Consider the following 20,201-nt stretch of genomic DNA (forward strand, 5'->3'; position numbering starts at 1 on the left):
GGGGGCGTGCTTTAGGACGTGTTTGGAGATGACTTGCCTCGACTCGGCGCTCGCAGTCCATAATCCAAAGTCGAAGGATGCTGAAGGGTCGCGGGACAGATATCTAGGTCGATGGTCTTCCGAAGGACGGGCCGCATCGTGCTTACTCCTCGACTCCGGGTTCTCGTACCTCTCAAAGGAGACAAAGCGATCAGCACAAGCGCAGGGCGTGGAGGTTATGGGTGCGATTGCCATTTCCCAGATCGCGAGCCTAATCTCAGCTGGCAGGTCTGAAAACGAGTGGAACATGGTAGCCATTTTGTGGTGGAGATGTTGAGCGTTTGAATAAGACACGAGAGACGACAGGTTTAATGCTGGGGAGTAAAACATCCTTCGACAGCCTTATTTGCTGGGCAGCTTCATCTTATTATACTTTCCTGGGCCACAGAACTTCGCAAGGGTACGATTTCATTGCTATCCAGGTTGCCAAAGAGTCTATTCGTGGGACGTTCTTCAAAGAGGTTCGCATAGGGAACCTGTCCGGCCAGCGATGCCTGGCCATCAACGTTCCTGTTGATTCTGTTTGCTATATGAGGACACATTTTCAGCTTTGTGTCCGGAATCTGCCAAACAGTGCTAGCAGTTCTGCTTTCATTTCACGCATCCTTTCCCGCCTCGAGAGCCGTGGCTGCTTCACTGGTATGCTCTGAGCAGGCTCTGTATCAGCATTCTTCACTGATCCGCCACGAACAGCCTCTGAATCAACATGCTGGGTGATCTTTTTCTGATACAAAAGCTGCAGCAAAGCCAAGCCCAAGTTTTGTATGCTTTCTTTCTCCGATGAGGTGAGCTTCGGCGGATGACAGTTATCAGGATACCTACACCCGTGCCTGTTCCCCTCCTGTCTGATTTCCCACGTGGAGTTCATCTCTTCGAAGGGAACAAACATTCCCAGTAGATCTGCATCAGCACTCACATATCGATTGGATGGCTTTGTGATGAATGCTTGACAAATAACGCTCTGGACGGAAAGGGAGATTGTCTTCGGCTCAGGTGACAGGCCACCAAGCCTCCTGGCCGCATACTGCGGCTCTTCTTCAGACTCAATCGACGCTTCAATCCCAACTTCTGATAGTGCAGAAATCAGGTGCAGGGATTCCAACCCAGGCTCCCAGTCATTCTGACTGGTATTTTGGGAAGCCGTGAAATTGTCCGGGCTACGCGGCATAGATTTAGTGAGAGAACTGAAGTCTATGTCGTTTGTTTCTCTAAATTTCTTGGTTCGGATATGAACACTTTGATCTGCTCCGTGTTGAATCATTGCCGTGAGTAACTCGGCAAGTTGCCGAGCCCCTTCAACGGTCATGATTTCAAGATCAGTGACCGTGGTGAGCATGCTCTTCCACGGTGTTGTACTTCTTCCAACTCTGGGGTTGCAAACTTGGTTAGGGTCTGCACCAAAATCGAGAAGCCTGTGTATGATTGCTGGCCTTATTGTGCCAGGAATCACGAAGGAAAAGGGTGGAGGCCTGCATGCTGAGTTGAGCAGCGTAACACCCATTGCCGCCTTCACCAGGCTCCGGATTTCAGGGCTGTCCAAAGTGTCTAGAACGAATTCTGCAAGCCCGTTTTCGACTGCAATAGACAGAAAGCTCGCGCTTCTCTGACTGCAGTATAGTGGCGTTGGAGTATTTCGCAACGCCCGCGGGAAGCAGCTCGTCCAATGATTGGTTCCACTGGGTTGTATTGTTTGAATCGTTGGTCGGTGGGATGGGCTCCTCTGACGAATCTCCAAAACCGACGTCATGCTTCGATCTAGTTCAGACAGCAAAGCATGAGTCTCCTGTCGCTTATCCTCATTTGCGAATTGGGCAAGCCTCATGATGAGCTCAACAAAGACCCAAATCCTACCAGTGTCATACAAAGTCCATGATATGGCGTCTCTCTTCAGCTTAAGTAAGAGCCCTTTCATCAACATGAAGTCCACGTCGAAAGAGGTCTCGACTAACTCCTCTGCCACATCCGAGCTGGTGGACAGTGATTGAAGAAACTCGGACACGGATCTGTGTATGAATGCGACTTCCGGTTCCTTCGACTCGCCACGTAGTGTGTGAACTGAAGCAGGCTTCAGCTCCAGGAGTCCTGCACACCAACTTCTTATCCTGTTTTCGACTTTCATCACGGTATCTTCCAAAGCCATCGAGCTTAGTCGGCCGACTTGTGTCTTCAAAACCGTATCAAGCGGCAATTGCGCACCGTCCATGCAGAAAGCTGTCAGCTTGAATGAATAATTGGAATCTGACCCCCTTGAAATTCCTGGTCGGTCATGATACGGTGATTGCTTATACTGTAAGCCCAGCGACCGGTGCATGATCCACAGACACTCGAAACCGCGTCTTTCGTTTTCTCTCAACATGCGCCGCATCATATGGAGGAACAGCTTTTCCAAGCCCCGCGGGAATTGAGTGAGGATAGACTGAAGGTCTCCAACAGATTCGCAAAAATCAAGTTCTTGAATAAGAGCCTCGACAACCAGTCGTAACCATAGAAAGATACCCTCCGACCTCTCGACGGCAGACCGGATTAAATTGTCGATGGATGCTTTGCCATCTGGAAGGCTCGCCAGATAAGACGTTCTTTGGTGCCCGTACAACTTGTCGGAAACAAAAAGTGTTCGGTCCCGACGGGTCATGTTGTGAAGGTAGAGCTTTTCGCAATTCGAAAAGGCTTTCTCGAATACGGTCTCTGGCCGACTTGATGCAATGATTTTCATGTGTTTAGAACAGGCTGCTCTTTTGAGAGTCTCGGCAAGGTCGTGTTGTGCGCCCCTTGGAGCGCTGTACTCATCCAAACCGTCTATTAAGAGGGCCACATGAGCCGGCGATGACTCGAGGGAGCCAAGTCGTTCGAACGCTCTCTTCAATCCATTCGAGGTTGGAAAGGGCCCCGACCAGCCATTTTCCTTTTGGAACTGGTCTGGGAATAGCAACGGAGCAAATGAAGGTTCTGTCCCGATGATCTTGTGCAGAATACCCCGAAATAGTCCATCGAGCGACTTTTGCAGAATATCTGAGCTTAGGTCCCAGAATAGGTACGTTGCTGTCACTAGAGGCTGACCACGGGCCCAAGTTCGAAGCCACATCTCCGTCCGGGAATCGTCGGCCATGTACTTCATCAGTGTGCTTTTGCCGCTGCCGGCCCTTCCGCTCATCCAATATACGCCCCTGCCGTTCTCTATCCATTCGATGAAGGTAGAGCTGGAATGAAGTTGAAGATCTCTCGAGAAGATCCACTCAAACGTCTTCTCATGGGCTGGAAGGATGTCTTCATATCTGTCGTTGATGGTTGTGAACCAGAGTCTTCCGAGTATACGGTTGGTAATTTGAGCTGGGTCTGCCGAAGCTGTGCTTTTCGCTGGACTGCCGCTCCCGACTATAGCATTAAGTAGCTCGTCATGGCGTTGACTAGCCAAGTGCGAGGCCCGATCAAAGTGATTCACAACCTCCTGATTGAGATTTTCAACGCGTCGCTCCATATCGGACCGGATGGCGTAATTGTCGGACAAGAGAGTTCCAATGATTTGTTGCGAAGCGTCGTCGAGCTTCTGCGAGGTTTGGTCCTCTCTCAAAGCAGCGGCATCGACACTGGCTTTGACGGACACCATCAACCCAAACTGAATCTCAGCACGCATTTCTTTGAGTCGCTCCGTCTTTTCTTTCATCTCCCGCTCCCCCCAAATACTCAGAACAGCGTCACGAAGAGTCTTCAACAGTGTCTGGCCTTTCTGCCGTCTCACCAAACCTCGTTGAATATCCCGAGCGATATCATTGGCTTCTTCAGCCAATCGGCGTAATGCCACATCATCTTCAGTGGGTATAGCATCATTGATGGATCCATCAGAATGTTCGGGAGTTGTCTTGGATGACTCGATAAGCTTTTCACATCGCGACTCAAAATGTTGGGCTACTGCGGCCCGGTCGCTGGTTGTGATTGATTCTCCATGGCTCCGGATCTCAGAGGCAGTCGAAATTACCTTCGCCGATAGATCGATGACAGTCAGGATGTTGACGGCAAGCCCGAAGGCTGAAATAGGATCCATGAGGAGAGTTTGACGAGGGAGTTACAAAACGGCGGCAGAAGCAAACGCGCTTCTGTTCGCAGGCTGGGTCGCAAGGCTGCCTCTTATGCCACCCAAGAGGGGCTTAAAGTCGCATGCGCGAGGCATTATGGTGTGGCTGTGTGTCCAGCCTGAGCTGTAATCTTTGCGTGTCCCCAATGACTGCCATTGGCCTGCGGATGCGTTGGCACTAGGCGGCCAATGAAGCAGCCTCACATTTCAAGGGTCGCACAAGCAATGCGCCCGCTGATGAAGAGCCATCCTTGGCCGAATAAACGAATAGTTTGATGAATGCATGGCTAGAAAATTCGGCGCAGGATGTCACATGGATTTCGGAGTCGGAAGGTCAAGATGTGAATATGGTGATGACTTTCAGTGCTGGCTGATTGGTGTTGCCTAGCCCACAGCGGGGTAATTGCTCTCGGTGAGCTCGGTAAGGCGTGGCCCGAGCTCCTTCACCGGGAGCACACTTTATTACATCACCCATTCTGCCATCCGATAACAATTTCGCATTTCTCATCAATCGCCTCCGGTTGACCACCCCGCCAAACGCACCACCAAATAGCCCAACATGTTTGTCAGGTCGTTCGCCCGCTCAGTAAGTTGATTGTTGGACGCATTTTATTCCAATGGAACACCACCGAGGAACCAACAACCGCTGACCCGATATCGCAGAGTTTCGTGCGGCAAGCAGCCCGCCCGGCCGCTCGCCCGCTGGCCTTCCGAGCTCCCATTCCCTTCCTCACCCAGCACCGCCTCCTCTCCGACGAGACAAAGCAAGCGATCGAGAACGCTGTCGGCGCCGCACCCGTCGTCCTCTTCATGAAGGGCACCCCCGAGACCCCTCAGTGCGGCTTCTCCCGCGCCTCCATCCAGATCCTCGGCCTCCAGGGCGTCGACCCCGAGAAGTTCGCCGCCTTCAACGTCTTGGCCGACCCCGAGCTGCGCCAAGGTACGAACAATACAAACTACCAACAAATATGAACATGGGAAGGAAGACCAGATGCTGACTATAGGCGCACAGGTATCAAGGAGTTCTCCGACTGGCCGACCATCCCCCAGCTCTACGTCGAGAAGGAGTTCATCGGCGGCTGCGACATCCTCGTCTCCATGCACCAGAACGGCGAGCTCGCTAAGCTGCTCGAGGAGAAGAAGGTTCTCGTCGCGGCCGAGAGCGAGAAGAAGGAGGAGTAAAACGAAGGATGTTCTAAGACATCCACGCTTGCGGAGAGCGTTTTCATGTTTTGTACGATTGTAAAATACCAAGGGAAGGCAGCCACGAAGCGAAACAGGTCCCGGGAAATAGAGTGGTATTTATTTCATCTGCGATATCCGGAAAATCTCCATTCATTTTTTGCGCATATTCACATACTGCTGGTCCTCGTCCAGGGTTCTTTCGTTTTCCATCACATTACATATTAACGCTTACAGCGCCGGGTACGCTCCGCCGTCGCCACGCATGTCGCTGCCCGCCGACCACACGCCGGTTCCCTCGATGGGGTCGACGTGGTACCTGATAATCTGGCCACGGCCAAACAGACCTCTTTCCGAGCCGGTGACGACCTCGACCTTGTGTCCCAGCTTGCGCAAGCCCTCAACGGTCTCCTCGGGCATGCCCTCCTCGACACTGACGGTCCAGTCAAAGTCGGCGTCCTTCTCGGGCAGACCAGCAACGATGCACACGCGCGGCGCATCGAGCGTCTGCTGCGGCGTGAGTCCTGCGACAATCTGGCCAAGAAGAACTTGGACGTGACCCTGTGGCTGCATGAAGCCGCCCATGACGCCGAAGGCGCTATGCAGCGAGCCGTCGGCCTGGTTTGTCACCATGCCCGGGATGATGGTGTGGTACGGGCGCTTGCGGGGCGCCAGCTTGTTGGGGTGCTCCGGGTCGAGGCTGAAGTTGGCGCCACGGTTCTGGAGAGTGAAGCCGCAGCCCTTGGGGATGATACAGGTGCCGAAGCCGCCGTAGTTGCTGTTGATGAATGATGCGGCGTTGCCGTGGGCGTCTGAAACGGTGAAGTAGACGGTGTCGCTGCTGCTCAGCGCAGGAGAGACGAACTTGGGGGGCTCGCCGGGGTGCAGCTTGTTGAGGGCCTTGCTGGAGTCGAACAGCTTGGCGCGTTCGGCGAGGTACTCGCGTGAGATGAGGCCGGCGGACGGCACGTTGACGACGTTGGGGTCGGTCACATACCAGCTCGCGTCCGTGAAGCCAAGACGGAGAGCCTCAATGATGGCGTGGAGGTAGGGCGCGGTGTTGTGGTCTTCAGCCGACCAGGCAGGGACTGCTCCAGAGGCCTGCAGCTCCTGAATAATGCCAAGAGCCATAAGAGCAACGATGCCCTGGCCGTTGGGCGGGTGCTCCCAAAGCTCGACGCCGGCGTCGACGAAGTCGGCATGGCCGTTGACCTGTTGCTGGTTCTTGAGAACAGGCTTGAACTTGAGAGAGATGGGGTCGACGGGCTCGCTGCCAAGCTCTAGGTGGTTGGCCAGATCATCGAGCTCGAGGTGGCCGCCCAGATCCTTGACGACCTTGACCAGCTCCTCTGCGATGCGGCCCGTGTAGAAGCCCTTCTTGCCCTCCTTCGCGAGGGTGCGGAACGTCTGCGCCAAAGTGGGATTCTTCATGACCTCGCCCGGGTTGGGCGCTCTTACGCCGTCCGCGGCCTTGGGGTCCTTCTTCAGCATCTCCGCGAAGTTGGGCGATGCATCTCTGATTTGAGGCTCGGCCGTGTTCCACTATTCATCGTTAGCGGCGGCTTCCTAAGTAATGAGAACTTTGTACATACGTATGAGCTTGTCAGCTCACTGACAGGGAAACCTCCCTCACCCAGCTCAATTGCTGGGGCCAGAATTCTCTCCATGTTGACGTTGCCGCTGCCAAAGCGCTCGATGGTGTCAACCCAACCAGCGGCCGCACCAGGGCAGGTCACAGCGTGAACACTCTTCATAGGAATCTTGCCCTGCTCGCCGTCCTTGATACCGAGGTCCTTGCGGATGGTCTCGAGGGTAGCGTTCTTTGCTGAGCGTCCTGAGCCGTTCATGGCTGAGACCTTGCCTGTCTTGGCGTCGTAGAAGAGGATGAACATGTCGCCACCAATGCCGGTTGAGCACGGTTCAGTCATATTGAGACCGGCGGCTGAGTGTATATTCTTGTTAGCAACTTGAACAAAAGTCCCAAATAGAGTTGTACTGACCAACCGCGACCGCTGCATCCTGTTACATTACATATCTTGTCAGCCGCAACACCCCGGAAAGAGATCTGAAAGGATCGACTTACGGCTGCATTGCCGCCAGCTTGCAGAATTTCAATACCACATTTCGCAGCGAGAGGCTGAGTGCATGAGACGATTCCCTTGGTGCTGTGAACGACACTCCGTCTGCTGGGAAACTTGACAAACTCCTGCGCCTGCGGCGTGAGGAGGGCGCTGGTGGAGAGGGGCATGGTGAGTAGTCGTCGGTGCGGGGTTCTCGCCGTCGATAAACCGGAGACGAAAGCGCGGGGGAGGGGTTCGACAGATGACGAGGGAGCGAAGAAAATGCGCGATGGGATGAACACTTTTTTCGCGGCGAGTCGTTGACAGGTATAGGTTGTTGACGGTTTCAAAAAAGCGCAGTATCAGTCACAATAAGAGGGGGAAATTGGATGGCGTCAATGATTATGTCGTGATAACAGCGAACTCGGAGGTGGAGGGCGCCGAAAGAGGTCGTTGACTGTTGACACAAGGACGTTTTAACCGAGCAAGGCGCGAACGACAAGCCAGGCCTATTCTTCTCTTTTACAAAGACGAGGAGGGAGAGCGGGGATGATGGAGATTCGGCCACGCGGAATGGGCAAAGCTCATATGTAATGGAACCTGCTGGCTCTTCTTCCTTGCCGGGACACACCAAGGACGGTGTCTTTCATTCGCCCTCTCGCTGAAGATTGATCATGTACGTAATGCCTAGGGCCAGTTCTTGCCGATGGGAATTGCCAAGTCTGGTAGGTCGATAAGAGAAGCAAAAGAATTCCCCGGTTTACCTAGTGTAGCAGGGTGGACGGCCGATTTACGCTAGTGGAGCTTGTCGGATGCTCCGCTCTGTCGGTGCTGCTGCCGAGATTGTTGATTCGACTGATCGGTTTATTGATGGTGTGGACAAAGATCGCAGAAGAGTCATGGATAAGAGACAGAAGCTTCGGAGAGCTGGGTGATTCGCCGTCTCTCGTTCAATCAAGTGCCTTAAGTTTTTGATGTTTTGACGTGCGCTTTGAGGAAGAGGGAGACAGGTTGGGACATCCGTCTGGTTTATCAATCATTCAGCCTTTACCTTTTTTGACACTTATTCAAGAATTAGCAGCCAGCGCCGTTTTTGCAGCATTGTCGTTTCCCACTGTAACCTCAACACAGCGCCCCGGCCGTCCAACGTTCCCAGCGCCCAGCATCGGCCGCGGCCGTCGGCCAAAACGGAGGGGTGGTCCAGAGCGACGAGGTCCGAAACTCGGGGCTTGTTTCACTGGCACGGTTGAAAGGTGACAGAAGTCTAACGACGACAAGAAATTGGAATTACAAAAACGTCAAATCTTCATGACAAGGGAGCGCGGTCTTGTACCGTCCATCCCTCGGCCTAGGGTTTGTTCTTTTCGTTTTCTCCTGCTCGTTTTCTCGTTTCTTTCGGATGCGCGCACCCGGACTTTTTTTTGCCTTTCTGCATGTTTCTTTTAAGCCTTTTCCAAGCCTGCAAGCAATCACAGTTGATGATCAGCGGCTGCTCCCGTAGAGTTGGAATAAACAAGTCTATTTTGCGAACTGCCACCCCGAAACGTTGGTTTGATCCGAACGAAGACGAGGAGAACGATGAGGGCACGGGCTGATGGACACGGGCTTTGCCAGGCGCGCGGTAAACTTCCACGTATGGCCTTGAACAATAGGAATTTCTTCGATTTTCCTTTTGAGGATGCGCATGGCACGTTGGCTTCTTCTTTTTCTGCTCACCTGCTGTCCTCGCTATGTCTTGCATCAAGACTCAATGACTGGAAACCCGAACTCCTATTGGTTCCATCAACCTCATCTCAACCTCCCACAAACACAGCTCGGAAGAGTGTCTCGAGTAGTTCTAGAAGACCCAGGCTACTTCGCCCTCCGAGCTTTCTCGCCGGTGGAGACGGAAGCTCCAGGATGAAGCTGCCAAGCGCATCATCTAGTCCTAACTCAATTGAGGTCATTTATCGAGAAAGCCAGCGTGTGTCTGTGAGTCATTGGCAGTGCAGAGGAAAGGAAGTCTGGGATTGGGATGAAAAAAGCCGTTGTTTCGCCTTTAGGTTTTGCGCTTGTCCCATTCTTCTTCCTGATGCCATGCAACTTCCACTCTGCAGGAGTCGCCAGGTGGTGCCGATGATTGGACCGTCACATGCTATTTCTCCTGTGGGTATCCATGGCTATGAGTTAAGAGAACCTGACGTTTTCGACGATTTTCGTTGTTGGTGGTTCATCGAGTCTAGCCCACGGTGTGTATGACTTGGCTGATGACACACGTCTCTGCCTCAGCGCTCGAAGCACCTACCCGGTCGATGTTGTCATCGCGATGGAGCGCCAAGTCGTTGCAATCCTGATACGACTGGCTCATCCGAATCCCGTATCTCTCTCTGGAAGCTGGATGATAATTCTCCGCGCGGCAGATCATCTGCGCGACAATGGAACGTGGCCATCGGGTTCAGGGTCAGCGATTGGATCATCATCGTCTAAACGGGTGGGATACCGGTGATGGTCTCTAATGTAACCCACCGGGCCGTGAAACTCAACTGTAGAAATCATAAGCAGAAAAATGAGCTTCACGGGGTTACACGCGGATGCCGGTAATCCGACGATCTTCAGGCCACCATGTGCCCACGCAATTACGACATTCGAGGGTACTACATACGGCAAGGCGCAGCAAAAAGAAAGGGACTAAGCAGAAAAATGTGACGCTGAGTCTCTGTGAAGAGCCCTGATGTTTGATTGATATCACGAGCGCTATACACACAGGCACGCCAACACTCCAACGTTGAGACGACATCATCCCACTTCCAACTCCAGCTCCTCAAACCTTGAACCGGAACCCATGCGTGGCAGCCTCCCCAGGCGCAGCGTTGATGGCCCCCTCGACGTGCTCTCCCCTCTCGAGCTTCTTGTTCAGCCGCATGAGGACAACCCTCAGCACCGTCGCCGCGCAGATGGCGATGAAGCATGCGACGCAGTTGTGGATGAACGCCGCCATGTACTGCGGGCTGGCGCTCTTGGGGTACAGGTAACTCGCGTAGATGCTGGAGCAGTTGGACACGGCATTGATGAAGGCGAGCGCCGAGGCGCGCTTGGCCGGCGGGCGTGGCAGGGTATTGCTGATCCAGGCCAGCGCCGTCGTGTAGCCCGAGTAGACGCCCGGGACAAGGAGCATCATGGCGACGTAGCGGGGCGCGGTGGCGTGGGTGGCCGCGCCGATGATGAAGGCCACCATGGCGACGCACAGCGGGAGGATGATGTGGAAGTAGCGCTCGCCGGTGCGGTCGGCGTGCCAGGCGTTGAGGAACGTCGTGATGATGCAGAGGACGTACGGTGGGCAGGTGAGGAGCAGAGAGATGACGTTGTTGTAGCCCAGGGTCGCGACGACGGTGGGGAAGAAGTTGGTGATGGAGGCCGAGGCGACAATGCTGAAGATGAGGACGAGCTGATGAAAGTTAACGGGCTGGTACAGGGGCGAGTGAAAGAAGCGGACATACCAGAATCCAGGTCTTGACATCTTCCAGCGCAGTCTTGAATCCATGCCAGAAGGTCTGCTGCTGACTTCCCGTCCAGTCATCCTCGCCAATATCCTCCTCAAGTCTCCAGATAGCCAGGGCCTGTTCCTCCTCACTCAACCACGACGTTGTGCGGGGGAAGTTTGGCAGAACCCAGTATGCGGCGATTGCGATGGCAACAGTCACGACGCCCTCGATCAAGAACAGCCATTGCCATGCACCGAGACCCCTGGCACCATCCATATTGCCCGTGATACCAGCCGAGATGAGACCCGAGAAAGCACCAGAGATGAGAGAGCCAGTGTATAAGATTGTCGTTCTCAGACCCAGCTCCTCACGCGTGTACCAACAGCTGAGGTAGTATAAACAGCCCGGAAAGTAAGCAGCCTCCACGAAACCTATCCCCTGTGTTAGATCTCAAAGCAGAAGAGGGCGCGCCTTTCACCTACCTAAGAGGAAGCGAACGGCAAGAAGGCCGGCATAATTGTGGCATGCTGCCGTTGCGGCAGAGATGATGCCCCAGACAACCATCTGCACAGACAAGGTCAGTCTATGCCAGTGTTTGACACGTCACTTTCTGTATCGACTTACACATGTGGGAAGGTAGATTGCTGGTTTACCGATCTTGTTCAAGAAGAGATTCGAAGGCACTTGCATGAGCAGGTATCCTACGAACAAGATACTGACCGCCGTCTGGAACTGGTTTGAGTCGGGGTCCAGCTTGAGATCCCGCTCCAATCCCGCCAGACGCGCCGCCGCAATATTGTTTCTATCAATGTAGTTCCTACCCCAGGTCAGTCTCCAATTTCCTGACAGGTCAACCCGCAAGACCAAGACCTACAAGATGTAGCAGATGACCGTCATTGGGAGCAGGCGCAGGTCGATCCGTCGTCTCAGCTTCTTCTCTAGCTCGGCGCGATACTCATGGCTCATCGCCGCCACAATGGGCGGTGGCTGCAGTCCTCTCCGCTGAGCCTGGGCCTCAATGGAGGCTTTCGGAGCCGTATCGTCGGCATCATTGGACCGGTGGTCGTGGTGTAGCGAGGTGTGGTCAACCTCCGTCGGCTTTCCGTCCGCCATGTTCCTTCCACTTTCCTTGTTGCTCACTTTTCGGAACCTGCGTTATCAAATACTGGCTGCGAAATGAGTCGACTGAACGTTTTGCCGATGCGCCGGGTCGACAAGAGAGGAGAAAGCAAGCACCGATCGCGCAGAAGTAGATCACCAAGGGGACATGAATCCTTCAAGTACCATTTAGGAGAGCGGACGTCGAACCTCTTTAACTCCGCACCACTCAGAGCTCTGGCAGCTTTCCGCTGCGGAAAAGAGGAAACCACAGAAGACATGGGGGGCGGCATTTGGGGGTGGTCATGTTCGGCTCGGTTTCGTCCCATGCCGTTCTACCCAAGTCGGGGCAATCACCGTCCCTCCCCCGTGGGGTAGCTTAATCTCACCCCAGCCATTCAAATTTCTGGTGTGACAGAACTCCCTTTCCCCTCTCGACCAGGTAATGACAATCTTCTTCCCCATTTTGCCATCCAACCACGCGCTGGACAGGTGCGACACGGGACCGGATGTCGGGATCGTCCCAAAGATAATCGTCTTGCGCGTGGCGAAAGCTTCGTGGGAGAAGTGCATGAGCTTGACAGGACCGCCATTCTGGTGCGGAGAACCTGCATCTCGAAGCTGCGATTTACGGCGCAAAGGAAGTTCTCTGCGGGCTCTCGCGGAGAACTTCGAGCCCGAATAGTTGGTTGGCAGATCAAAGCCAAGACTCGATAATGAGACCACCTCGTTCTCGCGTTCGGCGAATATTTACAAATACGTAAAAGAAGCCATCGCAACCACTCTGTTGAGCCTGAAGATTGGTGACGGCTCCAAGCCAACACGGAAAAGGGACCACACACCGCTGGCGAAATCCGGGGTTGGGTCCCGTTCAGAGGCAAGTGTGCGGGGGAAGGGACTGGGGTAAGGCGGAGTAACTCCGACTTTCGCCCAACAAATGCGGCAATGTAATACGAAAAGAACTTGCCTGGTGAAGAAGAAATATGAGACGGAAATATATACTCGCGAAGTTGCGCCCTAGGGATTCGGCGTCTGCAGTTCTCAGGTCATGATGGCACGACAACCAAGACTTAGCTCGCGCCCCGGTCTACCTGTCTCACTGCTGATGCCGGTCGCTCATGTTGCAGCATCTTGCAGATGGGAAAAGAACCGTTTTAATACCATAACTAATGCCCTGCATATAGAAGAAGAACACTTGCAGCTTCGATATTAACTCCAACGACGAAACGGGACGAACTCCCGAAAATGCAATGACGACATGGCTTGTATTTCGGCCGTTTTGTGATTGGTTCAGCGCGAAGGTCGAACTGGTGCGGGGACCTTAAACGGCCTTTGCGCATAGAAGCATATTTCTTTCATAATCATCCCGCGATGATACAGACTGCTCACCGTTTTGGTCTTTAGTTGAGGCTGTGAAGAACAGTTTTGGTTGGGCTCAGAATTTCTGATATATTATCAGCTGCAAACTTACCATTTGATGTTGAGTCCGTAAAGCTACTTGTCATAGTACTCGTTACTGCCTTTTTCGGAATAGTCTCACTCTCAGGTTCCGCGGATGACGGAGTTTGTGTTAACTTTGCTACCTAGTGTGTTGCACAGAATACCATGTTCTCTGCCTGTCACTGCAGGTTATGATTATGATGGTTTCACTCGGCCGTCATACATGGCAGCGTACAGGTTAAATTGGGTATAGAGTAGAAGGGTTAAGATAGTTTCCCCATGCCCTCCTTTTTACCTACCTATGTTCTCCCAAGTTGGTTTGTTCAATTCTCCTTACTCTCAGCTCTTGAACGAAGCCATCTTCCTATGTTGGACCCGCACAGCAACCGCAGGGTACCCCTGAGTGCTGCTTCAGGGCAGACGACAGATACCGACCGTCAGGAAACAAGTACCGTCAACGATGAAGTCAGTGCGAACCTGACAGAAGGCAAAAATGATATCGAGATCACGAGCTGCACAGGCGGAGGCTATAATATTGTACCGACAAGCGATACTGGTTCCCTTACGTCCGGGAAGGGGACGGCTGTTGATTCTTCCAAAACAGGGGAGTGCCAACGAAAGCCACAAGAGCCGACTGAAAAGCTGGAGATCTTAAGATCATGGCTGTTCGAATTCTTGGCCCTCCTCGCTTCAATCTTCTCATATGCGGGAATCATAGCAGTTCTAGGTGCTTATAATGGCCAGCCCCAGCCCGAGTTTGCCCGCGATGTCAACATCAACACTATCATCGCGATCTTGTCAACCACCCTAAGGGCTGCTACGGCTTTCATTGCAACTGAAGGTGGGATTCAAATGACAGTCTATAATGTCAATACCCTATGCTAAAGTATTATAGTCATCGGGCAGTCGAAATGGGAGTGGTTGGAGACGCTGCGTCCTCTTCGCCACGTTGAGCATTTGGACAATGCTGGCAGGGGAGCTTGGGGATCCATTAAATTTCTTTTCTTCATCTCAAAGCCGTAAGTTACCGTATTTCTTCAAATGGATTGATGAGAATCGATTTGCTGATGTTTGCTGTGGTATCCCGAGTAGAAACTTGGCTATCATCGGCGCCCTCTTGATGATAACATCCTAAGTAATTGACCCATTCTCACAACAACTCACCAAAACGTATCCTTGCAACATAGCCTATGAGCATACAGCTTCAATAGCTGTTGCCAGAATAGTCAGCGGATACACTAATATCGACCGTCCACCTATGTGGGCAGCTGCAATGAGCGGTCTGATTTACGGGGTGGCCGAAAACATTCAAAGCCAATTATTTCAATGTCCATCAGGAAACTGCACCTTTCCCGTGAGAAAGGGTATCTCACACACCTCTGTCGGTATTTGCAACACCTGTACCGATGTTACGTCTGACCTGATCGAGGTAAACCTCAATGATAAGGATAACAGCACGATGTATCACTTCCCCCAGAACCTAAGCCTAAACCTAACCTGGCCACCTCCAGAATTTGTATCACCCAACTTCCATATGAGGACATATATTGACCGTGAGGGTGACGATGGCGAAGTACGTCTCTCAATGGATCGAATGACAGCTACAACGTCAATCATCGCGTTCTCAGCTGCTTCCTGCGCACAGCAGACTGAAGGAGGCCACGTCCACAACAAAACGACCTGTCGCATGATGAAACCCGACGGCGTCAAATGGTACGTCAATTGGCGGGAGAATACTGGAATCCTGGCTGTGAACTGCAGCCTTTCGCCTTGTCTGCGTCATTACAGTGGAGAGATATCACATGGCAGCCTGAAGGAAAGGCTGGTATCGCAAGAGCCGATGGATTACGGTGACATGGACAAGACACTACGAGGTCATGAATTTAGTCCGTGGCATCCGTGGTTCATCAAGCTCCTTGAACCTTGTGAGGTCGACGGCAGATGGTATGATTCTTCCAACATAACTAAATTACCTAAAGATAGCACTTGGATTTCTTGGAAGAACCGCGACAACAGCACGCATGAAGGGCCACGGGACTGCATCATGGGCTTGCAATCAGTAATGAGCGAAGGGGTCGCTATGTTTCAAAACGCAACCATGCAGGCCGATCGTTATTTCTTTGAAGGAGTTGGAGATCCATGGGCTATGCTTTGGCTGCCCACGGTGGATAAATTTGGCAACGCAACGCTTGAATCAATCTCCGCCGTTCGATGGCATGGCGACAGGATACACCGACTTCATGCGGAATAATTGGGAGGACGAACGTAATGACCGCTATAACGTTGTTGGGACCACCTACAAGAGTGCAGTCTGCGTACGGGCAGACTGGCCGTGGTTAGTTTATCCAGGAGTTTTGCTCGTTTCCACAACTGTTCTGCTAGTCTCGGCGAGTATCTACAGTATGAGAGAAGGAGGAAAACGGCCAGTGTGGAAGTCGACGATATTTCCTTTTCTGTTTCACAATCTCAAGACGAATCGGGATGAAGATCAGGATCAGCCGGACAAGAATGGCATGGACATGCCGCTGCTGCAGCTTAAGGAGTTGGAGACACTGGCTGACAAAACCGTGGCAAGATTCAGCGCCGATGCTGCCGCGCCTGGATTCATTGTTCAGAATGATGGAAATAGGAGTGTTGGTGCGAGTACAGGGCAGCAGGTTCGGGTTGCTTCGCAGAGTTTTTAAGCCAAGGTCAAAGTGACATTTGGTTTCTGTTGTTCATCCTACTTAGTCCTTGGCGAAATACTCAATTTTCATTTTCATTCTCATTTTCATTTTTTCGTTCTTCGGCATTTTAACAGAAGAGTCCTAGCTAACCGGGCAGAAAACAACCTAATATACTGAGTTAGGTCTAATAGTTCATTTCATCTTAATAACTTGTCGTCTCTGTCGTCTCTGTCGTCTCTGTCGTCTCTGTCGTCTCTGTCGTCTCTGTCGTCTCTGTCGTCTCTGTCGTCTCTGTCGTCTCTGTCGCCCCTATTTCTCTGTCCCTGTCTCTGTTGTCGTCGTTGTCGTCGTTGTCGCCGCTATTGTCGCCTATGCCTACTACCCGCCCGGGTAGCAGGACTCTGATAGAAAGACATAAACTGAAAGCATCGATAGATATCCCGCTAATCTCACCTCATTCCCAAAAGCCCCAGAGAGCCTTGAAGAAAGAATTGCAGCTCGAGATGTTTTTCATAAATTTACCACCTCACCACTCCCTTGTTTTATGCAGGCGCGCACAATCTATTCATTTACCGAAGCGAAGCGTTGCACCTATGCCGTTGCGACACCCAAACCGGCACCGCAAAGTCTCTATATTTACCCCGCAAAACCTCTTTGCGCTCGGCAGTTATTCTCCCGGGCACGGGGCACACTTTCAAAGGGGGCGGAAACCCAAGGGCGCAATCAAGCTTCGGCCCAAGAAGCGGACCAAGACATGCGGCTCGAGGATCGGACGAAATCGCAACCACTAAACATTATTATAGCTTATCAAGAAGAGTTTGACTAACCAGGCAGTGTGAGTTAGCTATTCGGGCAGTGTCTAATGCAGACACACCCTTATTTGAAAGCGAATAACTTTCTTATACTCACTGTTGTCGTCGCTATCGTCGTCGTCGTCGTCCATCGTCTTCGTCCATCGTTGGGTCGAAGTATAAGTAGGTATACTACGATTAAATCCATAGGGGGCACTGCCCAGATACCCAACAGCCACTGCCCGTCTAGCAAAACTCATCAAGAAAACAAGCAATGACAGAACAAAGCACCAAGCAACACTTCAAATCAGGGAAAATGCGCGATGATAAGCGACGGCACGCGACCATGGTTGAAGTAACATCGATGACGACGACACATGCCCCCAAAAACAGCAATCACATGATGACGCGACGTGCAGATAAGAGTGCTGCATCGCTCGCGCCAACACCTCAATATCGGCGATAAGCAACTCCCAAAAAGCAAAAACTAGCGGAATATAATTTAAGAACGGGGGAGAATGCAACCAAGATACAATTTCGGGTAGTTCCCAATGTCACCCCAGATCCGAACCATGGAAAATAAACATTCACGAGGCCGATACCCTTTTCGGGCAAGCAGAATTCACTTTATCGCGAGAGATGTGAGATCCAAAAAGTTTGTTCCAATAACAACAATGACAGGCTTAGCATTATGGATTACTATGTACAATAAGTAAACAAAAATTATGTGTCTGCTGTGCTGTGCTTCCTTGCGTAATTACATCTCCCCCTTGCAGCGTCCCCTGTAATAAGAAATATTCACATATGAAAATGTTCACGTTATATCGTCATGAGAGAGAGTGTTGTAGTATGTGCGGGTGTGCGATGTGGCGAAGACCGGTGCGTTTAGACACCAGAGTCCTCCTGGTGGACGGAGTCCTCAAGGGCGTAGGCGTTCCAGTTGGCGCAGGTGCTGTTGAGGGTGTCCTGGTTGTAGAGGGCGCCGATCTCGTCGGGGCGCTCGATGAGCTGGAGGGCGAAGCCGAGGGAAGTGTGCCAGCCGATCTGTGAATATTGTTAGTCGAGTGTTGTGAGAGCATATGCTATGAAAGGGATCACTTACGTGGCAGTGCATGAGCCAGGTGCCCGGGTTGTCAGTGTAGAAACCAATGACGAGGTAGCCGGAGGCGGGAAGCATGGCGACATCGCGGCGGGGAGCGTTGGTGGTCTGCAGAGTGACGGATGAGTCGTAGGTGCCGGTGGCCTGGGCAAGAATCCAGAAGTCGTGACCGTGGAGATGGATGGGGTGGGCAAGACCAATGGGGTTCTGGATGATGAAGTGAACCCAAACGTTGGCTTGGTCAAGGTGAACGATGTTCTGCTGGGTGGAGTAAGTGTCGTTGCCGTCGATGACTTGCTCAACAGTAGGGTAGCCCCAGTCGGAAAGGAAGGTGCTGTTGTTCAGGGTCCACTTGAACTGGCTGCTGACAACCTGGAGACCGACAGTGAGGGTATCATCGTAAGTCTGCTGGCCGGCCTCGATAGCAACAACAGGGACCAGGTCAGACATGGACTCGTCCAGGCAGTTGTCCATGTAAGTACCGATCTCGGTGGTGGGGTCGGCGGTGGAGGAGGAGTCGTAGCGAACGATGCCCTTGATGTCGAGGGTGTTCTCGTTAGAAGAGCAGGTGAGCTCGGGGACGGCGCGCAGCCAGTAGTTGTCAGTAGCCTGGTTGGCACGAACGATGACATCGTAGCGCTGGCCAATACCGATGGAGATGCTGGAGGTGTTGTAAGGGTTGATGGGGACGAAATCGGCAGAGATGACCTCCAGGGTGTGGTTGTCAATCATGAACTTCCACATGGTGTCGATGGCACCGTTGACCAGGCGCATGCGGTAGGACTTTCCAGCCTCAAAGTTGGTGGTGAAGCGGGAGCCGCCGCCGTTGTACATGCCCGTGCCGTTGATCAGACCGGTGTTGGCGGTAGGGGGACCGTTGGTGGCTGCGGTGGGGTAGAGCTCGTCACTGGTCTGGTGGAACCAATCGCTGAGCATGATGGTGCCGAGATCTTCGTCGTAGGGGGCGGAAGCAGGGCCGTTGACAATGATACCACCGAAGAGACCGTTCCTGGGATCTGTCAGATAGGGGTCTTGAGACTATTGAATTCGGAAAACTTACCAGGCCTGGAGGGCAAAGTGGCTGTGGTACCAAGAAGATCCATACTGAGACGCGTGCCAAGTGTAGGTGATGGAGTCGCCGGGAGCAGTCGGGCACTGAGTAATCGAAGCAACACCGTCGGCCTCGTTGGTGTAGTTCTGGCGGATACCGTGGAAGTGAAGAGATGTGCCGTTGTTCTGCATGGAGTTTCTCACGTGAACCACTAAATGTGGTCAGCAAACAGATCTCGCAGGCTGGTCCTTGCTGCTTTAGACTTACCGACAGTGTCACCCCAGTCAGCAATGATGGTAGGGCCGGGAACGGATCCGTTGACGGCGAGGACGATGCGCTCAACACCGTCGGGAGCGGCGGTGGTGTTGGTGATGTCGAACCAGTACTCACGGATGACTCCGGTGTTGGGAGCCTCCTCGTACCAGTTGGTGTTGAGATCGTAGGTGCCATCCCAGCAGGAAGGGTTGGTGGCAGAGTCGAAGACACAGTCTTGACGCTTCTCGATGAGGGAGGGAGCGGCGGCCGTCAAGGCAGGGAAAAGGAGTGCAGCGCACCCCAAAAGCGAGTGTTTGTACATGATTGTTGGTGTAATCAAGTAACGAGTGTCGAAAACGAGAGAATGTTCAAAGAACGAAGATCAAATGCCAAAAACGAATGTAGGCAAGAGAGAGAAGGAAGATCAAGCTTGATGAAGCGGATGATGATGTTCTGGAATGGATTAACAGACGGGAGATCTGACTTGCCTTTATACAATTCGAGATTCGATCACGACATGGACGAGATGCACCCAGTCTCACCAACTTCGTCTAAGCGAGCCGAGAGAGCCAGATGCCCCCGACACGAACTCGCAAGCACAGCACCCAGCGTAGCTCTCGATGCTGCGCTCTGAGGACCTAGTTCGGGGCGAGAGGCCGATCGCCCCTGACTCGAAGGGTACTTTCCCACACAGGAGGCCATCATGAACGACCGGGTTGACACGAGAACATCGGCGTCCGGCAACTTTGGCGAGCCCGCCTGCAAGCTGCTCCACGATGACAGACGGGGTACATTCAAGCATAGAAGCTATACGAGCGAGAACTTGATACCCATGTCGATGAAAGATCCAGAGAAGGGGGTCGGCCATCAAAGGCCCATGCGTGATGTTGCTCTGTCGCTACCGAGCAGGAGTAGACGAGGGCAAGACTGCTTGCCATATCCGCCGACCACCTGCCACCCCTGACCGATATGGATGACCTGCATGCGAAT

The 20,201-nt window shown here is 52.8% G+C and overlaps 4 protein-coding genes across 4 annotated transcripts; 1 reads left to right on the top strand and 3 right to left on the bottom strand.

The window, feature by feature from the left end:
- Positions 1-4,667: 4,667 nt before the first annotated feature.
- CGCS363_v013391 (Monothiol glutaredoxin-5) lies at positions 4,668-5,290 on the top strand (the record flags this gene model as incomplete). The annotated part of the gene is made up of 3 exons (XM_036645240.1): positions 4,668-4,694; positions 4,772-5,048; positions 5,121-5,290. The coding sequence occupies 3 exons, from the start codon at positions 4,668-4,670 to the stop codon at positions 5,288-5,290; spliced, it is 474 nt and encodes a 157-aa protein (XP_036489954.1).
- Positions 5,291-5,521: 231 nt separating this feature from the next.
- On the bottom strand, positions 5,522-7,538 carry ywrD (Glutathione hydrolase-like YwrD proenzyme; the record flags this gene model as incomplete). The annotated part of the gene is made up of 4 exons (XM_036645241.1): positions 5,522-6,832; positions 6,883-7,232; positions 7,291-7,309; positions 7,374-7,538. 4 exons carry the CDS (start codon positions 7,536-7,538, stop codon positions 5,522-5,524), a joined length of 1,845 nt encoding a protein of 614 aa, XP_036489951.1.
- A 2,612-nt stretch (positions 7,539-10,150) lies between these two features.
- Positions 10,151-11,924, bottom strand: prlL-9 (MFS transporter prlL; the record flags this gene model as incomplete). The annotated part of the gene is made up of 5 exons (XM_036645242.1): positions 10,151-10,774; positions 10,827-11,242; positions 11,294-11,375; positions 11,436-11,628; positions 11,686-11,924. 5 exons carry the CDS (start codon positions 11,922-11,924, stop codon positions 10,151-10,153), a joined length of 1,554 nt encoding a protein of 517 aa, XP_036489952.1.
- A 5,767-nt stretch (positions 11,925-17,691) lies between these two features.
- Positions 17,692-19,533, bottom strand: Laccase-7 (Laccase; the record flags this gene model as incomplete). Its single annotated transcript, XM_036645243.1, has 4 exons — positions 17,692-17,850; positions 17,909-18,914; positions 18,966-19,167; positions 19,224-19,533. The coding sequence occupies 4 exons, from the start codon at positions 19,531-19,533 to the stop codon at positions 17,692-17,694; spliced, it is 1,677 nt and encodes a 558-aa protein (XP_036489956.1).
- Positions 19,534-20,201: the final 668 nt, after the last annotated feature.

The sequence above is a fragment of the Colletotrichum siamense genome (genome assembly GCF_013390195.1).
Source record: "Colletotrichum siamense strain Cg363 chromosome Unknown KSG_Cg363_contig09, whole genome shotgun sequence".
NCBI lineage: Eukaryota > Fungi > Ascomycota > Sordariomycetes > Glomerellales > Glomerellaceae > Colletotrichum > Colletotrichum siamense.